A 19,360-nucleotide genomic window follows, 5' to 3' on the forward strand; every position below is an offset into this window, starting at 1 on the left:
CATTCCACAAAGGCTCAAAAAACCCACAGTGGTCTTTCAGGTAATACCTCTTCTGCAAAAAGGGCAACGTTTTTTCCCCAATTCTGATCACCCAAAAATATCCAACCAGGGTCACCACGAGCTAGGCACATTCACTCGCTGGGAATCAGACACTAATGCACTTTACAACATCAACCAGAAAAAAGCATCACAATATCCCTATGGCAAGCATATTATATACAAGCAAAATTATACATATTCCACACACAATGAGAAAGAAAGATACCTATAGAATCCATGACTGGATTCCAACTTCAGGATTATCTGGATGTCAGTTTTAGCCATGTAAATCATAAGAAAGTGGTGTAAATTTAGAATAAATCTTAAAACAAAGAATAAACAAGGCAAGGTGTATTTTTAAACACATCATCTTGGCAAAGAAACATTTGGGGGATAGCCAAAGGTTTCCCTAGATGTTGTGGGGTTAAATCCCACTCTGCCCCTCCCCGAAGCTTGCCCTTGTCTCTACCTCAAGTTCCTTCTAGTGAAGACAGACAAACAGAGTCTTTGGACCATGACTTCAGACCACCTGCTGCTGCAGGTCGAGAGAGAGTGCAGATAATTTCATAGCTTACCTTTTCTAGACTCACACCCGTTCTTTTAACAAGTGCTTGGAGTCTTGCAATAGTCTCATTTTCCTTTAGCAGCTCATAGGAATTCAAAGGTGATCCTGCTATGTTCCCATTTCTTTTGTCAGAAACCAGGTCACACGCTCTGAGGCTCTTCATCTTGGAGGCACTTTCACTGCAGTGAAGGTTTCCCTCAGGTGGAATTCCAAAAGCCATTAGTATCTCTGAAATTTCCTGAATGAACTCAAGTTTATTTGGGAATTGGGGTAAGTCTTCTGGCAGCTCGATGAAATGGTTGTCTACATCCACAAAGCACAGGTTAGCCTGGAATTTAATTTAGAACAGGATACCATTACAACATCACTAAGCACAAGGGTCACGTTTTATTCATCTTTGAGTTTTGTGCTTATTAAAAGATTCAAATACATTTGCATTTGTTTGGTTATTTTGTAAAACAGACTTGCTCCAACCATAACTGAACTGATCGGTTGGCTTTGAAGCAAGCAGCACAAGGCCTACATTTCCAGGTCTTTCAAGGAGGTAACTAAGAAAGAAGACTCTGAAGTTGTTTACTAGGTACAAAAGAGATTGTAGTATACATTAGGTACAGGTGTGCGAATTTTTTCATACACATCCAGCCAGTTTTTAACTACAGGATACTTGCAACACTATTTTATACACGTGCATACATAGGCAGGTGACTGCCTGTTGCTCAGATTATCAGTCCGATCCTCTTAGAGATTTGGCGAATTGCATTCTAAAAAGGTGTACTCGTATTGAAGAGGCTGCAATAAAGTTATCTTCTCTTTTTTGTAAGTAACTTGAGAACTAAGGCAATTCCTTGAACGAGTTTAGAAGTTAGTTTTCAAGGGGAAAAATGAATTGAACTAGTTTCAATTCTATTTTCCTGTTCCAATCTGTATCTCACCATCAAAAAAGACCAAGAAAAAAAAAAAGGAAAGAAAAACCACCTACGTGGCTTCCACAGCAACAGCAAAAGAAGTTACACATCTTTCAAGGATTTACGTCACCTATATTTGGCGGGGGGGAGAGGGGGGTTGCCCTTTTGGCTTCTGCATTACAAAATCTGTAACAAACCGTTTCCTAACATTACATAATTATATACTTCACATCTAGAACCCCATTCATGTGTGAAATCTGCTTGGAAAGTTAAGCATACAGAAGAAACGTTGCTTTCTGTAGAAGCATTTCAGTTTTTCTTCACTGCAGAATTAACGTGGACTGTCACTTAGCCTTCCCTAGAAAAAAATCCCTTCACCCAGATTATGGGATTCTTTCAACCCAGCTCCATCACATTACTCTAAGAGCCACACCTGAACTCAGGTTCCACTATAGCTTTGCAGCAAAAATACATATCAAGTCATGAAAGCTAACAGATCTCCAGTTATTTCTTATGATTCAGTAAGTGCAGAAGGATGGAAGCACTCTCACAATTTAATAGGAAAGAAAGAACTGGAAGAGATTAACCTCACACTGAATGAATGATGGATGATCCCAGAAATCAGAGCAGTGTACACAAGCAGTGAAGTATCAGTAAGGACAAAGTAGTTCTGGTCGAATTTAGGGACCGATCATAGATAGACTAGGATAAGCTGTGCCTGACAAGACCCCTTCATTTAAGTAACCTGGTGTGAAAATATACATTTAATACTTGCGACAGATTTAGCTCTCCTGGCGTCTCTACAGAACAGAGTTAGGATGTCAATTCTCTTTAAAACACAAGTATCTGTTGTGATTTCTTGAATGTCAACATTAAAATTTAAAAAAACATTGCAATTCTTAAAGCAGAACTCCACTGGACATATCACATTAGATTTGCACAGAACTTTGCATGAAAAAGTCCAATTTATGCTCTGCTACAATATTACCCATAATTACAAAGGTAAGTATAAGAGTTCTAGTTCTCCATTTCCTGATGTTTTAGCATTTTACTTCTGGTATTTATTTCTTATGCTCAAAGGAATACATATAAACAGTTTCGTAGCTCTTGTAGAGATCCTTTACTGTAAATTAAATCAAAAATTGCATTAGGTGTTGCAAAAGAACCCAAGGTCAATAAATAGAACTAACACCTTGGTTCTGAAACAGCTTCTGGTGCACCCTAGAAAAAGTGTTTATTTTTTAAATCGGGCAGGTGTCATTGTTTAGACTTCCCCAGTACCAACATTGCTCCAACACAGCCGGTGGTGTGTGTGCCCACCTCGCCAGGCAGCTCCAGTGGTAGGCTAGGGATGCACGCAGAGTGCATCTGCCTCTCGTTCAGAGAAACATTCCGCACAAAGGGACACTTTGTACACAAGAACTCTCATGTTTCAAGTAAGCACCTGAATTTAGGAACTTCAAGACCCCCACTATACACACGGTTCTGTGACGATTAGAAGTCAAGTCAGCTAATATCTATCAGGAACACTGTAAGCGCTTCAAGACATGAGAGAAATAAAGCCTTGAAACTAGGCACAATCGGTGCTGAGGGAAGAACAAAAACATTTAATTCATCACAAGCTGTCTGAGAAATATCAAGACAGACTCAAGAAACTCTTCAAACAGTTTAGTTGCATTTCTTCCTTTTTAAACTCTCTTTAATTGATGCCATTCAACTTTCCTTCTTTTTTGGATTATCTTACCTTAGCACAGATTCTGCAGAAAACATCACTCTTGGTTAAGCTTGGCTGTACCTAAAAAGTGCTTGGCCAAAAAAGTAATCAGTATTTTTGGGGACACTCTACACTTATTCAGTCCCTGGTTAATAACCCGTAAGTTAGAGGACTATCTAGCGCAGCATAAGCAAAGGAGATTCAGTAGACGGCTTTAGCCTCTCTTAACTTAGGGAGACTGAGGTCATCCTCAAGAACTGCATAAGCACTTCTGAAAAGGCCATGTTCCCCAGGGAACAGAAATGGCAAAAGACACCTCACTTCACAAGCCCTTCAAGAGGTACCAAAACAACATTTTTCTGTAAAAATGAAATCCCAAGTAAATAAACCGCCGGTAACAAACACCAAAACAGTAAGTCTCACAATGCTGCTACACTATAGATTCAACAGAAAGTAATACCAGGAATCCAGTAAGGATAGAGGGGTCCCCACCTTCAATTTGTTTTAAAAAGCAAAAGAAATGAAATGGCACTTATTTTGTATGAAATCATGGCCATCCAAAGCATTTTGCATGCTAGTAACTGGGCAAGTACGCAAAGTAGAAAAATAAAGGAGTTCTTTGATCACAAAATTTTAGTTATTTTGTTTCTGGAGGCAGCAGAGTTGAGCGAGTTGTGAATAGTTGACAGCTCTGTATGTAAGCCTCTATGGATACACTGATCATCATTTTACACATACAAAATTAAAATGATATAAAGACAAGATACTTAGCAACATGTGTAAGCAGAGATACAGTTGAAAGAGCATCCTTAAGTTAGTCACTTGGTATTTCAGGTCTCTAGATCAGTCAAGTATTCTTTCATTTGTTGCTGAGGTATAGGTTTTCTGACCAAAAGAAAACCTCAAGTAGTTACACACCACTTTAATAGCAGGTTGTTACAAGAGAGGACACATAACATCATCACACAGTAAAATGATTCTCCTGAGACACTGTACTAAGAAATAAGGGTGTCATATCCTAATCTAAAAACTTGTCTTTCCCATAAACTTTTATCATCACAAATAACGGGGTATCCAGGTAAAAGTCTTACAAACCTCAGAAATGTGGATGCAAGTAAGTCAATGTTCATGTATCTGATGCCAAAGCCTGGTCCCCTGAGGTCAACAGCACAACCTTCCATTGGCTCAGCAGGGTCTCTTCTGCACCCATCAATTCCAAAGCCAGAGACCAACTGCAATTCTTTAGTTTGACTTCAAGTACAATAAGGGCCAAACCCCCACACACATCCAGCAATGCCTGCATCAAGCCTATATCCTTCCTTTCAGCTCTGTTCAAAAATCTAGAAGGAAATGATCTACGTTCTGCCAAAACGATGTCTAAGGAGGAACTAATATTCACTAATAATAAGTAAGCTCCCCACGCCACTGACATCCTAAAGGGAAAATATGCTTTATTTTAAACATTAATACATAATTACATGGTATGCAAATAGATGCCTACAACAATATAGAACAGTCAGTTCTGAAAGCACAATCACCACTACTTGAATTCTCTGTGCAGCACAGGTGCTCAAACTATAGCTTACATACAGGTTTTCACATCACCTCCTAGACAGTCAGATTGAAACATGGTACTGAGTTAAGGCTTCTGCTTGAATACAGCATTGAAAAACTAAAAACCATTCATCTACAGCATTTGCGCAGCATGTATCACCTTTGTGCATTAGGTTCCAACCTTGCAAATAACCACCCACTTCACTTAACACACAGAAAACATGGATATGCAAATTTATACACACACGGCTGGCTTGTGGAAAATGTGTTAATAGTGGTCCTAAACTCTAAAGGATGCTCCTGTGCCATTCCTGTAAGCAAACGGTGACCTTTTGCATTTATTCTCAGCACTACTGTTCTTCAAGTCAACCCAGAATTTGTGACTGAGAACAACTTACACCTGCAGCTTTCAGAAACACAAATTTAATTCCTCAAGTGGCTGTTTAACACTGAAGTACAGGAAAATATAAAACTGAAGTCTGTCAATAAATTTGCAGTATTATCGAGTATCTATCACATCAGCAGATAGCCTGAGAATGCATACAAAGCAGTGATAATCTTTCAAAATAACTATCTTGGTCAGTCTGGTCTAAATGTGTTGGTATCAAGAGGAAAAAAGGCCTTGAGAGATCTTTCTTATCTTCTAAAACAACATACAAAAATAAAGACCCACAGAACTTGTTAAGATTTAGCATCTTTTTAATGTTTGAAATAAAAATACTGAGAATATATATCTCTCTTATATTAGCAGAGAACTGGATTTTAGCTTCTAAAATCTTTCAACTTTTCTGAAAGAAAAAGCTATTGCCCCAGACCCTTGGGATCGCTCCATTAAAAACAAGCTCTTTTAATGAGATACTACTTTGTTTGATTTCACCAGTACCGGAAGACTCCGTGTTGCTTATTTTCACTCAAAATAATTTAAATTTCCACCATTCTCCTGCATTACCGAGTGGTGAGATGCACATGCAAATCCAGTAGCATGAAATGGCCCAGATTAACTTGCTTGTTAAAAACATATTGCTATAGCACTGCAAAAGTTTCTTTAAAAGGAAATTCAAAGACATATCAAAAAACCAATCTTTCTTTAGTACTTGCTGGGTTTATGATCTGCCAAAAAGCTAGTTTAACCACTTTTTTGATCAATTTTACTGATAAACAAACCACACTTTTGCCAGTAACATCTGAAACAGCTACATAGTCTTCCCTTCCCCTTTGATTTCTGCAGCACCTTATTCTAGCACCGCTTCTCCCATGCCCCCCCGCCTTTCTTTTCTGGGTTCCTTACAAGGCTCTGATGCAGCTATCAGTGAAACCACAAGGATGCTCATGCATACAGAAAGAGCCCTCAGCAAAGCGGCAATACATACAAGAACAAGCTTAAGTGCACTGTGTCACTGACATGTACAAGAAACTCAACCCTCAGCAAGCCTCGAGTCTTTTCTACAATTTTACTGGGCTGCAGAGAGTCAGGTCTTCAAGCCAGTGGTGAACTTCAGCGGATTCTCCATCAGGCCCTGTTTTCTGATGTACCCAAGGGATAGTCTAAACTTGAATTTTGTACTAATGTAGTTATTTTGCTGAAGATTTTAATCATCATCTGACAAAGCATCAACTTCTGGGATACAGCTGGGTTTCCATGCTCCCTTAAAGCACCAGATGTGACCAAAATATGGGAGACTGCCACCAAAACAAGCCTTATGGCATATGTGTGCAAGACTCAAACCAAACCTGACTGAGTTAGGACAGATAGTATTTTCACATTCACTAGCCTAAAACACTTTGAGCAAGACAAATTAGTCTTTTTAAAACTTCATTATAAAACCACAATCAAGAAGTCTACAGTGACACTGAGGTATCCATGCTATGCTAGACAGCAACAGTATATTCCTACACAATGCCCTTCAACTGAGAAGCACTAACTAGATTTCCTGTCAAAGCTCACTTTTTTGCCCCTTGTCTAAATCAGATATTGCTTTCTTTAACAGCAGCTGTCCCATGCATCCATGTAAACAGATTAGCAACAGAAATGCAGTTTATGCAGTTTCAAGACGAAGGAAAAAAAAAATTTTTTTTGCAGAACTCAGAATAAATTAGAGCATAGAACAGCTCTTTATATACCCTTTGCATTAAGTGAGAAGAATTCTGATACTTATTATATCTATGAATCAGGAGCCTAGACGCAGGACTTGGAAATCAAGTTCCTCATACAACCCTGATGATTTCCTAAAGGACCATATACATTCCAAACTTCAGAGATAAGCAATGCTAAATATTAATATCCCTTTTGTTACTGATGTTAAATTTGTCTTTATTGAAGTACAAACAATCCAACCCATATGCCCTCTTCTGTTCCACACCACCACATTTTATGCATGTTCCGTGTCAGTTTCTGTGTAAGGAATTAAGTGTAGAGATTCTTTGGCTCTTTAAGTAAAGGGTATCTGAAAGCCTAATCATAAAGCAAAGTAGTTTTGAGATGAACCTGTAATCTGCAGTTCTAAATATATTAAGGCTGACTGATTAAATTATTAATATCAGAAATACCGACACTGACCAATAGTTTCACTTAGTGAGACCAGCAAGCACTTTGAATTCTGCTTTATATTTTAAAATGGTACATTTACTTCTTGTTGCAACAGAAGGTTGTTTGGGGTTTTTTTTGAAAGTAAACACTCTACAATTAAAATCTCAACAATAGTGAGCTCTTTCTTCCCAAGCTACTTTGCCTCTCAGATAAGCAAATCTATTGGTATAGGATAACTTCTTACTCATCTTTGTAGTCTTCAGCACACGTTCAAGCCCATTTCTATGCCATAGCTACATTCCCAGCCTGCAGTGCTAAGGACTTCAACGGTTCACAAGAAACCTTACTCAGCAGTGACTACCAAGGGGATTTCTCAAACCAAGTCATACTTATCGTGTACAAAGCTTTAAGAGCTTGCTCTTCGAATACGAAAGAAAAGCTAAAGCTTCAGAAGGACAAGTTCTGCAGCAAATTCCATCACATGGGCACATTGCTGCTGGTATCTGTGTGTCCTCCCCTCCCTGCCCTCCCAGGCAATTCTGATGTCTCTAAGATACTATCAAGAATCTACTCCTCCACCTTCATAAATGGCTATCTGTAAAACAAAATGTAAATTGAGGTGCCAGATTATTTTTTTTAATACTACTTTGATTTCACTTTTACCACCTAAAAATAGATCAACTACCTTACTTTAAACCTCCAAAGTAAATTGATAAAGCTCTTCAAAACCATTTACCTTTTAAATAATTGAAATATCTATTTGAAATTAAAATATGTTTATTTAGTTGGAAGTATTACAGTGATTTTAAAATGAGGAAATTCTTTACAAAAGGAGGACAGTCTTTTAGAAGCTTGTTATAATAGTGAAAACATCCATGGTGCATATTAGCATGCATATCCACACATGCACTTTACTTCACCAGCTATCCTCTCTAAAAAGTATACTAACCGTATTAATTAGGCCTGTTGGTACATCCAAAATTTTATAAAAATGTAGTAAACCAAAGCAAAAGACTGTTTTCATGGCAAGAACATACATTACTCTGTTATTAATTATGCCAGTGCAAAAAAAGAGAGGGAGAAAAGAAAGAAATCAAGAGATTAAATACTTCAGTTTTCATAGAAAAAATAACACCATTTGAAGAGAAATTTTCCTTTGAACTTGCCAGGAAAAACAAATGAAAACTATCAGCATATGGATTTGAGAAAAAGAGCAATGTTGGCATGGTGACCAGACTGGAGGTTCACAAAAATATCTTGTCTTTAATTTCACGCAGCTTTTTTAAGAAGTTTTTTTTGTGTCAAGCTATGTTGCAGCACTGCCTGATAATGAAAATAAAAAACACACCACAAAACCCTCTACCTGCCACACTTCTGCTTTCCCAGTAATGTAAATGATAATAGAAGAAAACAGACAACCAGAGAAAACAGCAGAGATTAGAGAATCCTGCCAGTTCCTGTAAGTAGGGTGCTTCCCATGGTTTACCCAGTCGCTCCCCCCCAAAGTTACACCTACAAGTAAGCAGACTCCAGAGGGGCCAGAGCTGTGCTCTTCCGCAGCTAACATCTCTGCAAGCACTCGCTTCCCACAGGGCTACCCGATAGAGGTGTCCAGCTTCTTGACAACAGCCGGCCAGACCGTACTGTAAGACTCAGCATTTCCTATATACAAGAACAAATAAACCATTCAATGGCGCTCGATGAGGGAAGTCACTCAGATGACCGATGGAACCGCTTCACGAGCCAGCCGGGCACCGGCCACCTGACACACTTCCCACGGCGGTTACTGGCTCCTGCAGACATTTCCTTTGCTACCCGAGTAGTGCTCAGCCACTCTCGGTCCCCTCATCCTCACAACCAGCTCTTAAACTCTCTCTCGGCACGTCCCTAAAAAGAATATTTGTGAAGTGAACAGCGGGATAAAGTAAATAAAAACAACCTCTAAGCAGTTTGAACCTAGTCCCAGCCCCATGTATGAGTTGCAGGACCTTTACAGACCGGTTGCTTCTCCTTTATACAGTGGCTGGTGTTAACAGAGTCTCACTACAAGGGAGGACTTCCAGAGCACTATCCCAATTAGCACCACTTTGCTCAAGTAGATGTTGACATTTTGCTGCAGACTGCATTCGAGATGAAAATTTGAAATAATTTTGGGGCAGACACCTGACAGGCTGGGTCCACGTAAGCTAACCTCAACACAGAAACGCAGTGCAGGGAAACTCAGTCTAACCCCGCGCAGCCAGGAACCGGCCCAAGCACAGCACAGTGCTGAAGCCAGTCCAGCTTTGCTCCCGCGGCACCGTGCAGAACCAGCTGTACGGCCTTTTAGCCACAGCTGGTGAATTCACAATGTGCTTTCTTGCATTTCCTAGCACTACAGGGCTAAGTTTTGCAGCACAAAAGTGTTCCTTCTGTAACCCCACTGCATCAATACCCGTAAAGTCACAGTTTAATTTTATCAGAGCATACAATTTCCAAAACAGGGGTTTATTTAGCTATTTCAACAGATTCTCTCCTGTATCTCCAAAAAACAAAGTAAGAGCTATCCTAAACCAGAGCCAGCAAGAACTTCACAATGGCTTTTACAGTGAGCACTAGTGTTTTGTCTCATTTCTCACTTCCCTCATAGTCACGTACAATATTTAATCAGCCAAGATGAGCTCCTCTCACCTCTTGAGGAAGTTCCAGCTTAGACCTGTCATCCAGCCCATTAGAGTGCAAGCCCATGAGGTAAGGGACAGGAGCATCTAGAAAATGAAGGAGGGATGCTGGAAGGATAGGAACATACACATGCTGCCACTGAAATGGAAACATTAGTGCTGTGATGGTCTCTGCCACAGTCATCAGTCTCTGATAATCTGAAAAAGATCAAGAAAAAAAAATATTTCGTTCACAAACGTTTTTAAGTAAATGAATCTAAGTTAAAGAAATGAGAGCTTGCTTTAAAACAGCAACCACAAAACCCAGTACTAGCTGAGCGGCATCTTAATGAAACCCCAGACTTGTACACCCAAGCACATTTTGCTGAAACAACAAAGAGAGCTCAACACGAAGTAGGTCATTCTACAAGTCATATGTAAATGAGCAAATTGAGTCTTAGTACCCAGTAAGTCACCCTCTGCTACCTATACCAGAGTTACCAGGAACACCAGTTTGAGTATGGAAGCAGTATTGTAATCGGCTAAGAAACACATCGGGAATAATTTTTTTTCTCTGGGTTTATGGCTTTCTATGGAAGCCTTGGATGAAATCCAAGGCATCTGGTATCTCTCATATAAACATTTTTTCAAAGACTGCTTAAATGTCTATAAAGCATGCCATATAGCAGCCAAACCAACAGTGCGACTGAAATAATTGTGTAGAAAATAAAAAGGATCAGCTTTGTTTATTCTTTGCAATGTATGACCGAAGTCTCAGTTCAATGTAAAACCAACTCATCTTCTCCTAGAATTTAACAGCAGTGCTAAATGCACCTGTGCAACATGCATACGAAAAGATCTTTTCATTCAGCAGCTGGTGGCTAGAGCCGTTAACATTGCAGTGTGCTGGGCCAAAACCTTGCCCTCCTCTTCTATACTATAGAATCACCTTTAATGGTTTTTGATATCTATGCACTGTAAAGCAGGAGGCAACACCAGAATAACTCAGAGCGTGTGGTCTAATACAACTGCTGAAACATTCAGAATGCTTTCAAGCCGCCAGGCTGGAAAGAGTATAAAACAAGCTCACAAGACTAACACCTTCAGTCAAACTGTGATGATACTGCAACAATATCCAATTCCAGCCAGGAAAGGGGGGGGGGAAATAGGAGTAAGGGGAAAAAACCAGTATCCTTCATATGTGTGTTGGGGTGCGGGGTATGCGTGCATTCTCCTAACATGTTCATAAAACTACAGACACTATGAAATTGGAAAAGACACTTCAATGCACGTGTTCAGGCGTTGAGGTTTCTGAAGCTGTTGTACACTGTTGCGGAGTACAAATGAAAACTGCAAAAAGAACATTTGTTCTAAGCAAACGCTCTGGAGAAAATTTAAGCTTACCTTTGCACTTTCTAAGGTTATGGTTTTAATTCTATTCTTTAGCCATCCTCCGCTCAGACTTCAGATAGCAGAAGACAGAGGGCTAAGAAATTCAGTTCCTGGCATTCATGATTGATTTTGTTTGAAGTCAAAGTTGCAAAGAGTCCCACAACCCAAGAGGAACTCAGCACAAGTTTTGCTAACACCAGTCATAATTCTGCAATCTAGGCTTTTGATTTTTCTTTTCAGTTCAAGCTCTGCTGGTGGAAAAGCTTACTGCACAGAGCTTCTTGTCACTGCCTCACAGTAGATCTACTGTGACTGAAGGAGCCTTCAATCAAAACAAGTGAGAATAGCTTAAAGTTTTTGCCAAAAGCTTACTTGGACTGAAACATGTTAGGGAACAATCAATGAATATCACCAGCAGCACTCCCCTATTCTGCCTGGACACCAGTTTCTGCCTACACAATTACTTACTGGTTTGCAGCTTTAATCACAGCTTGACTGCAAAGAAGTGATGAATTAATGATAAGCTTTGGGAAGAAGAAGAATCTATTCCATACCCCATTTTCTTCAGCTTTAAAAGAAACTTTAAATGTAGCTATAGATATACAAACATTCCAGCTGGTTCGTATTCAGCCTGTTTATTTGAAAGAACAAGTCTCAGAATAGAAACAGTGTTTTCCTACTACATAAAACCCCCCTGTCTAATCCTGCTGGCTAATTTAAATACAACTTCTCTCTCTGTCATTAAGCTAACTTCAGTATTAGCCTTTCAAATTAATTACAAAGTAGCATCAATAATTCAGAATTTCTATCCACTCAGCAGCTACCTCCTGCAACTGAGTTACCTCCAAATGCAGCGCTCTGATCCTGGATATCCACATGGCTTAAGCCATTCCCAACTACCTGGCCTGCACAGTCACAGCCTGCAAGTAACAATGACAACATTCTGCAGGCTTCATGCACGTCAGAGCTGCTGGCAAAAGGCAAGGACAAAAGGCAAGCAGTCCACAAACATTAAACAAAATAACTTAAATGTTTTCTTGAGTTATACCTATCCTTAGAGGGTATAATTTTTTTTTTTTTAAAAAAGAAGAAAGCAGCACACTTCTAGTACCAAAGCATTACATAAGATTTAAAAATAATAATAACAAAATCATTTAAAAGAGGGAAGAAGTGTGTCAGTAGTGGTCTTGCTCTTGTTTTTGAACCAGAATATGCTTATTCTGGTGCAAATGACACCTTTTGGCCTTGTATTGTACAAGAGCACTGATAGGGAAAAAATGACATACCACTAGTGCGCTATTAGTTTGGGAAGTGTTTAACTGATCATTGTGCAAGGAAAAGAAAATCTGCTACTTTTTAACATGGCCACTTAAGAACACAGAAAAAGGCTGATTTTTTCTTCTAACAAATTACTGTAGGCAAAATAGATTATCCCTTAAAATGCATATGAGAAGTTATTTACACTAGTATTTATGTATGTTTAGTATATCTATCCATTTATGTTGATCTGTAAAAAGCAAGTAAATCCAGGAAAAAGAAGTAGTGAGGGGTCTTGGGTCTGGAAAGAGAGGAGCAGGATGGAAAGAAAGTGGCAGCTGTAAGAACCATGATTCCACATCTCCATTCTCACATTCTACCAGACAGAAGTCTATCAAGCGCCTACAGAAATTCTTTGACTTGGCCAAATTTAAAACCATTACATGATCACATTCTGGAGTATTTTTTTTCCTTCCAATCTTCCTTCTTTATGGATCACAATGAAATATTCTTGTATTTATGAAGTAATTTCCATTCCACATGGAACTCCCATATTGCTGCTTTAAGGCAGAGAGTTGCCCCTATGGTGGAGGACCATTACTACAGACGAGTTTGGAGATCTTCAGAAAGTATATGGATAAACCAGAAAGATGGGCTACTTGCCAGGATTAATCTTCTCTTTAACCTGACGGGGTGCAAAGAGAAACAAATTACATATGCAGTGCCTACTGACAGGTAGCATGCAATGCAGCTGAGCCACCGGAATAAAGCACTGCCTGGAGAGTTCCCTTTGGGCATGCTTGTTCATAGCAGAAAGCGTGGTGTAAAAGAAACATTTTTCAACAAATTTTTCTGAGCACAGGTATTCGGTATGTTAGACTCCTCAGAGAAACATACATTTCTTTATTTGGGCCTTTTACTTAAAAAAACCTGTAACTGCAGTACAAGAGAGAACTGTGGTTAGTAGAAGCAGTGGGTCAAAGTATTTCCTATTCGTGTTCACTTCTGCGTCTGACAGAAGGCTGATTAAAGATGCCTGCACCAAGCAGCAAGTTTCCTAAATCACTGGAGGAATAAGAAGAAAATGTCCTATGTGAGAGATTAGAGTTGGGCAACACGGGACTAAAACTGCAACGAAATAAAACTAAGTCTCCAGAGTGAACATAATTTTAAGCAAGTGAAACAAAGATGGGGAGAAGTGATTCAAAAGGAAAGCAAAGGAGAAAAAAACAACTTTATTTGTACTTAAAAATGGCAGCAGACAGCAAATACCCAGAAAATAAAAACCGTTCAAGATCATAGTCTGTGGCAGTGGTGCATTATATTTCTTCTTTTATTGTTTTTAGCTATTTAGAAAATCTCCTCCAAGATTTCACAGCTGTCTTAACTCAGTGCACACTTTTCAGAAGAGCTCTAGGTGCTCTAAAGAGATAAGGAACTAGTCTATTTCACAGATAAAAGAGCAACATAAACTGCAGGCATGCAAACCAGCTCCTGCAGAATAATCTGGTGAGGGCACTACTGAAGGCCTCCTTCAGCACCACCGTCTCTGCCAGAGTTCCTTGGCACTGGCTGAGCACTAGGAGCAGCTTCAGATTCTTCACTGTCTTATAGGCACCTGCATTTCTCTAACACTTTCCCAAATGGGAAACAACTCCTTCAAGAGGACAATCAAATCAAGGAATTCATTCCCTACATTTGGCTTACACTGATCCAGAATATAGAAGCTGTGCCAACACAGTGGGACAAAAGAAGAATTTCCAGAAACATAAAGTCAGAAACATGTCAAAGGAATCTTAAAGCAAAACACATTCACTGCCAAGTGAAGTTACTCCTATTCCAAGGACTGACTGCAACTTAAAATGCTAAATAATTTGTTTCAAAAAGGATTGCATCTGGCAAAGTCCTCCAAGAGTTCTGTGTTTTGGTTTTTTTTAAAAAGTAAATCTTACAAGCAAACCCTCTGATCCTGACACGTACTGTTCTAAATCTAAATCCACCCAATGAGTACCACAATCTCATCTGACCTAGAAGAACAAGAAATTATCCCAGCCACCTCAACTGTCAAAGATTTGAGCCCCAAGAGATTTAACAAACCCAAAGGACATTAAAAAATTAAGGTTTATGTTCTGAAGGACAACCTAGACCTCACACTACTGCATGTGCAAGAACGTGAGCAAGCCCTTACAAAAGTTCAAGCAATTTCTGATTCCACTTAGAACTGAGTGCACCACCACCTGTATCTGCATTCAACGTTCCCTGTTTTACAAACAGCAAAAAACAGATGTTAGTCAACCATACAGAAGAAAGAGAAGAATGTATCAGGAGCATATTCCAGTTTAAAAAAAAAAACAATCAAACAAACCCACCAAAAAACCACAAAAACCTAAACAAACCAAAACAAAGCAAAAGAAGGAAATCAGTAAGTAAACGTATAAACAATCAGAACCTCAGTCAGAAGTTCCATTTTCCTACTGATATCATCCTTTTAAGCAAAGCAAGCAATCACTTTACTAAAACAATTTTTTAATTCACTGCCATGTAGTAGAAAACAGAATATCATGGCTAGAAAAGAGAAAAACAAACAGAAGTTACAGGGAAAAAAAGTTGGCTTTCTAGAACTTCAAAATACTTCACACTCCCATTTCAAGTAATACGAAAATAAAGTGCATGTGTATCAAAAGCATTTTAGAAAGTACTTTGAAAGTATTCTGAGTAAGTATTAGCAAACTGCACCAAAGGGTTTTTTTAAAAAAAAACAGCAGGTAAAAAAAAAGTGTCAGAGATTAAATCCCTCAGAAAGTAAGCTACATTTCAAAAATTATGGCTACTATTACTGAGAAGGCACTGCCACAGCTAGTTCACCAAAACTGAGGGCCAAAAGTCAGCAAACAAATAACTAAAATTATTTTGCTACTGAAAGATGAGTTTTCAGCCAGAAACTATAGGTCAGAACTTGGTAGAGAGAGACCAGACCCTTCTATAAGGTGCAACACAGCCCAACTCAGCCACAGCTTGGGGTGAGGCGGGGGAACAGTGGACAAAAACTGTCATAAAGATCCAGGCCCACAGGCCTGCGTGGGTCCCTTTAGAATTCCATATGTCTGTGCGTGCAAACAAGAAACTCAGGCATTCCAGAGTTATTTTAAGCTTCTTTAATTAGCCACTGATCAGACACTTGGAAAGTGCCCAGCAAAAAAAGTTGAACCTATTAATATGACTTGGAAAGAGAACCCAGAACACAGAAGATTGGCCCAGAAGCGAGCTGAGCTCCAGCCCGGGAGAAAAGAGTACTTGTAACACAATGGCGTGAAAAGAGATCAGGGAACGCTGTTCCCATACGGCGACGTGCACGTTGCTTTTCCTGTGGTGCTTCCAACCGGCCAGGCACTCACACTTGCGCACAACTACAGGCCAGCTGGACTGCACTCTTCTTCAGATGGAAGAACTGATGTTTGAACCTTCCACTGGTGGGACACAGAGAGCCACACACACAAACTCTCCCTAAATCTCAAAAATATAAATGCCTAATCCATTTCTGGAGAAACCACAAAAGAAGTTTGTCTGCTAGGCAAGTATTTCTAGATTTTCTATGAATAATAAGCAAAGCAATTTGTTTTTTAAATCCAAGAGAGTAACCACTACTGAGTACAGTAAGTTTTTTTGATTCCGTTTGAATTACTCTATAGTTTTTCTCTGGTAGTTATCAGTGTTTATACAATGCGACAACTGCAATGTAACGCCCTGCTGCCGTTACACACTTTTAATCACCTTGGCTATACACACAAAATCCATCTTTGGCTTTAGTCTACGCACACATCTCAACACACAAACATCTGTATTTCATGCTTGGAGAATGTTGCTAATAACTGCAGGTTATATTTTATAACTAGTTACCATTTGTATTCCACATATTTCAGTGACAGCTCAATGGAAGAAAATATCGAAAACAGATTTCAGCAACACCATGGACTATCCCTGGATTTGTCTTGGGGTCTTCTAGGCTTCTTTACCATTACTATAAAACAGTGTTCAAAATGCATCTGTCTAATTTAAACCACACCATTATGGATGGGTGGGTCTGGACTAACATTAGCCAGCTTGGGACAAAAAAAGAAGGAGAAAAATTATCTTTTGGCATAACTCCACATTCTCTGTGTTACAGTAACAGGATGCAGAGTAAGCAGCCCAGTATTCACAAATTTCAACACAGAAAATGGATACCACTAGCACATTACTTATTAATTGATAAACAGATGCTATTTCAGCTTAGTTGCTGCCTATCCTCTTCAAAGCAAGCTTTATCTACATGACTTCAGCAAGAACTGTTTCAAGGCCTTAACAGAGATTTGGGACTTAAATTCAGTCAAATAAAACTTTTTTCAGGTAATTTTATTTCAAAGTAACAACTGAAATGTGACTTTGGGTACTCAGAGAAAATTATATTTGCATCATTAATTCTTCTTCAGAACCATATATAATTAACTATGTATCTTCTCAAAATGCATGAATAGTTTGGCAGAGATAGGAGGGAATTCAGCTAAGCAGCTGGAGAGGAACATGGGAGAAGAAATACTACTCTATCCAACAGCACGTTGCCAGAGGCAACAATAAAGGGGACAGTCAGTCCATGAATACAGGAGATTATGTGAAAGGCCAAAGTTTTAAGTTTAGGTGTCTAAAAACAGGAGCCAATGCAACGCTCTCTTTGCAACTCCAGTTCTTTTCTTTACATTAAAACCTGCACGTAGATCAGCTTGACTGCATTAGCATGCTAATGCCACTTTAATGCAGCTATTCTGTTGTGTGTTTTTTAAAATTCAAGAAATGAAAAGACCTTGTGCCGGTACAACTACAAGTTAAGAAAACAAAAACCAAATACTCACGCTGTGAATAAAGCAGTATCTGAAATTCCAAAAGGGCACAGGTAAAGAGTTGAACCACATTTTCTACTCCAAGCAATTCAAAAACTTCTTTAACCGGAAAATCAAATAATGGTAGTTCACTGGTGCTTGGCCTCTGGCAGATAATTGGTCCATAAACACCTGAAAATTTTAACGACCTTCCTGCTGGAGGAAGAGGAACCTCATAGAGAATATTGTAGATGTAGCTTTCTAAAGGTAGAGGTGGCGGCTGAGGTGAAGTCACTGCTTGGTGAAGTTGTTCTAGTACTTTCTTACAAGCTTTCATGAAAGACATTGGAGTAATCAGACAAATGCACTTTGAGACATAGAGCGTGTCTCTGCTGATGTCATAGGAGTTAAAACGCTGTAGCTTTGAAACAGAAGTGCCATTGCAGTCTCCAGTGCTGCTGCAGCTATCTTTGTCGTTTGTGGGTGGAGTATGAAGAATGTCATATTCAGCATTGTGCATATGATACAGTGTCTGCATTGCACTGCAGATCTGTTTGCTAGTAACTTCCTCAAAAAATGTGAGAGAAAATCCAAATGTCCGTGAGCCATCTTCACGAGTAATAATAAAAGAGTGGAACTGAGGTTCTCTGGAATCTGCTTGTGTCTTGAAAGCAAGCCCTTTAGGCATACACAGCTATAAAAAAAGGGGGGGGGGAGATAATATCAATTAAAACACACTTTTCTCTCCCCCTGCCTCCAGAAGCATTGGTGAAAATAGGATTTAGAATCCACAGATTGCCACTGCATTTCACTTTAAATTCTATTAAGTGTTACATTTCTGTACAATACAGTAATATGCATCTAAATCAGAAAAATTAAAGGAACATATTAAAAGGGCTGTATGTAGTTTCTACTGAAACTCATAACCATTTTGTTACCAACCTCAACGGGAATAAAATAACATAATTCAAACTCAGATAAAGGAAAGTATTTTGGTCACTAAGACCAGAAACCTGATAGAGAAAAGTGCTATATTTTATCTAGATCAAGAAACCACAGGGCATTCCATTAAACAGAAAAATCATGCACAAAGAAGATTCATTAATTGCAGATTAATTTATTTCCCTACCAATTCTCTAGAATGTTACAAAAAGTTGTAAAAGAACAAAAAACTCTCCTAGGGACTTACCACTTATAAGTTTAAACTTAATTTCCTTTAAAAAATATCCCAATTAAATGAAAAGGCCTTTTGAGCCTGCACAATTTAGAGAAATTCATGATTATTTCCAATCTATAATAGACTTCACACTTTTTTGTCAAAGAAAACACAGATGAATGCCTTCAATTGTTAAGGTAGGTTTTTGTCATAAAAACAAAAGCCATTAAGTGATACTGACCATTCCCACTGCATCCTGGTCAAAAGGGTTCCATTCAACATTCTCAGGATAGCGAGCAAGAACTTTGGATTTAAATGTGCGTCTTAACGGAGTCTGTTCAAAGTTTTCCCCTGCAGGTGAAAGAAAAATACAGAAGTAAATATTTCATTCTCTTTTTAAGCTGAAACAAGGCCAAAAAGCAGGACATCAGCAGGTAGATGCAAGGATAAGTGAATTAAGCACACACTCCTTTCAAGAGAAACAGAAAATGCAAGACAGTTAGTTAGCATATAATCAAACTGCAGATATTAGCAAGGATTAGCATTGTAACGTTTCCGTGTCGTTAAGTATCTGTGCTTTTCCTTAAGTGTGACTATCTTGAGATTGTGGTCATGACAGCAATTCTCTAAGCTACTCTTCAGATATTTCAGATTCTTGTTAAAGCATAGCTAAAGCTTCAGTTTCAGTGGAATTTTGTTACTGAAGAAAAGCACAAACAGACAAGATGCAAAGATGATGCAAGTTTAAGATAGACGTAC

At 38.9% G+C, this 19,360-nt stretch overlaps 1 protein-coding gene across 5 annotated transcripts in view; it reads right to left on the minus strand.

The window, feature by feature from the left end:
- DENND5A (DENN domain containing 5A) overlaps window positions 1-19,360 on the minus strand; it is a 70,733-nt gene that overhangs the window by 31,102 nt on the left and 20,271 nt on the right. For all 5 annotated transcript variants that reach the window (XR_012675740.1, XM_075163125.1, XM_075163124.1 and 2 more), the window contains exons 3-6: window positions 18,843-18,952; window positions 17,479-18,139; window positions 9,975-10,162; window positions 615-932 (exon numbers count right to left, since the gene is read on the minus strand). Coding sequence is in view for 4 of the 5 variants with exons in the window: in XM_075163125.1 (XP_075019226.1) it covers window positions 615-932; window positions 9,975-10,162; window positions 17,479-18,139; window positions 18,843-18,952 (1,277 nt within the window). In the remaining variant the exon portion in view is untranslated. The remainder of the gene's footprint in view (window positions 1-614; window positions 933-9,974; window positions 10,163-17,478; window positions 18,140-18,842; window positions 18,953-19,360) is intronic.

Source organism: Calonectris borealis, chromosome 14 (assembly GCF_964195595.1).
Source record: "Calonectris borealis chromosome 14, bCalBor7.hap1.2, whole genome shotgun sequence".
NCBI lineage: Eukaryota > Metazoa > Chordata > Aves > Procellariiformes > Procellariidae > Calonectris > Calonectris borealis.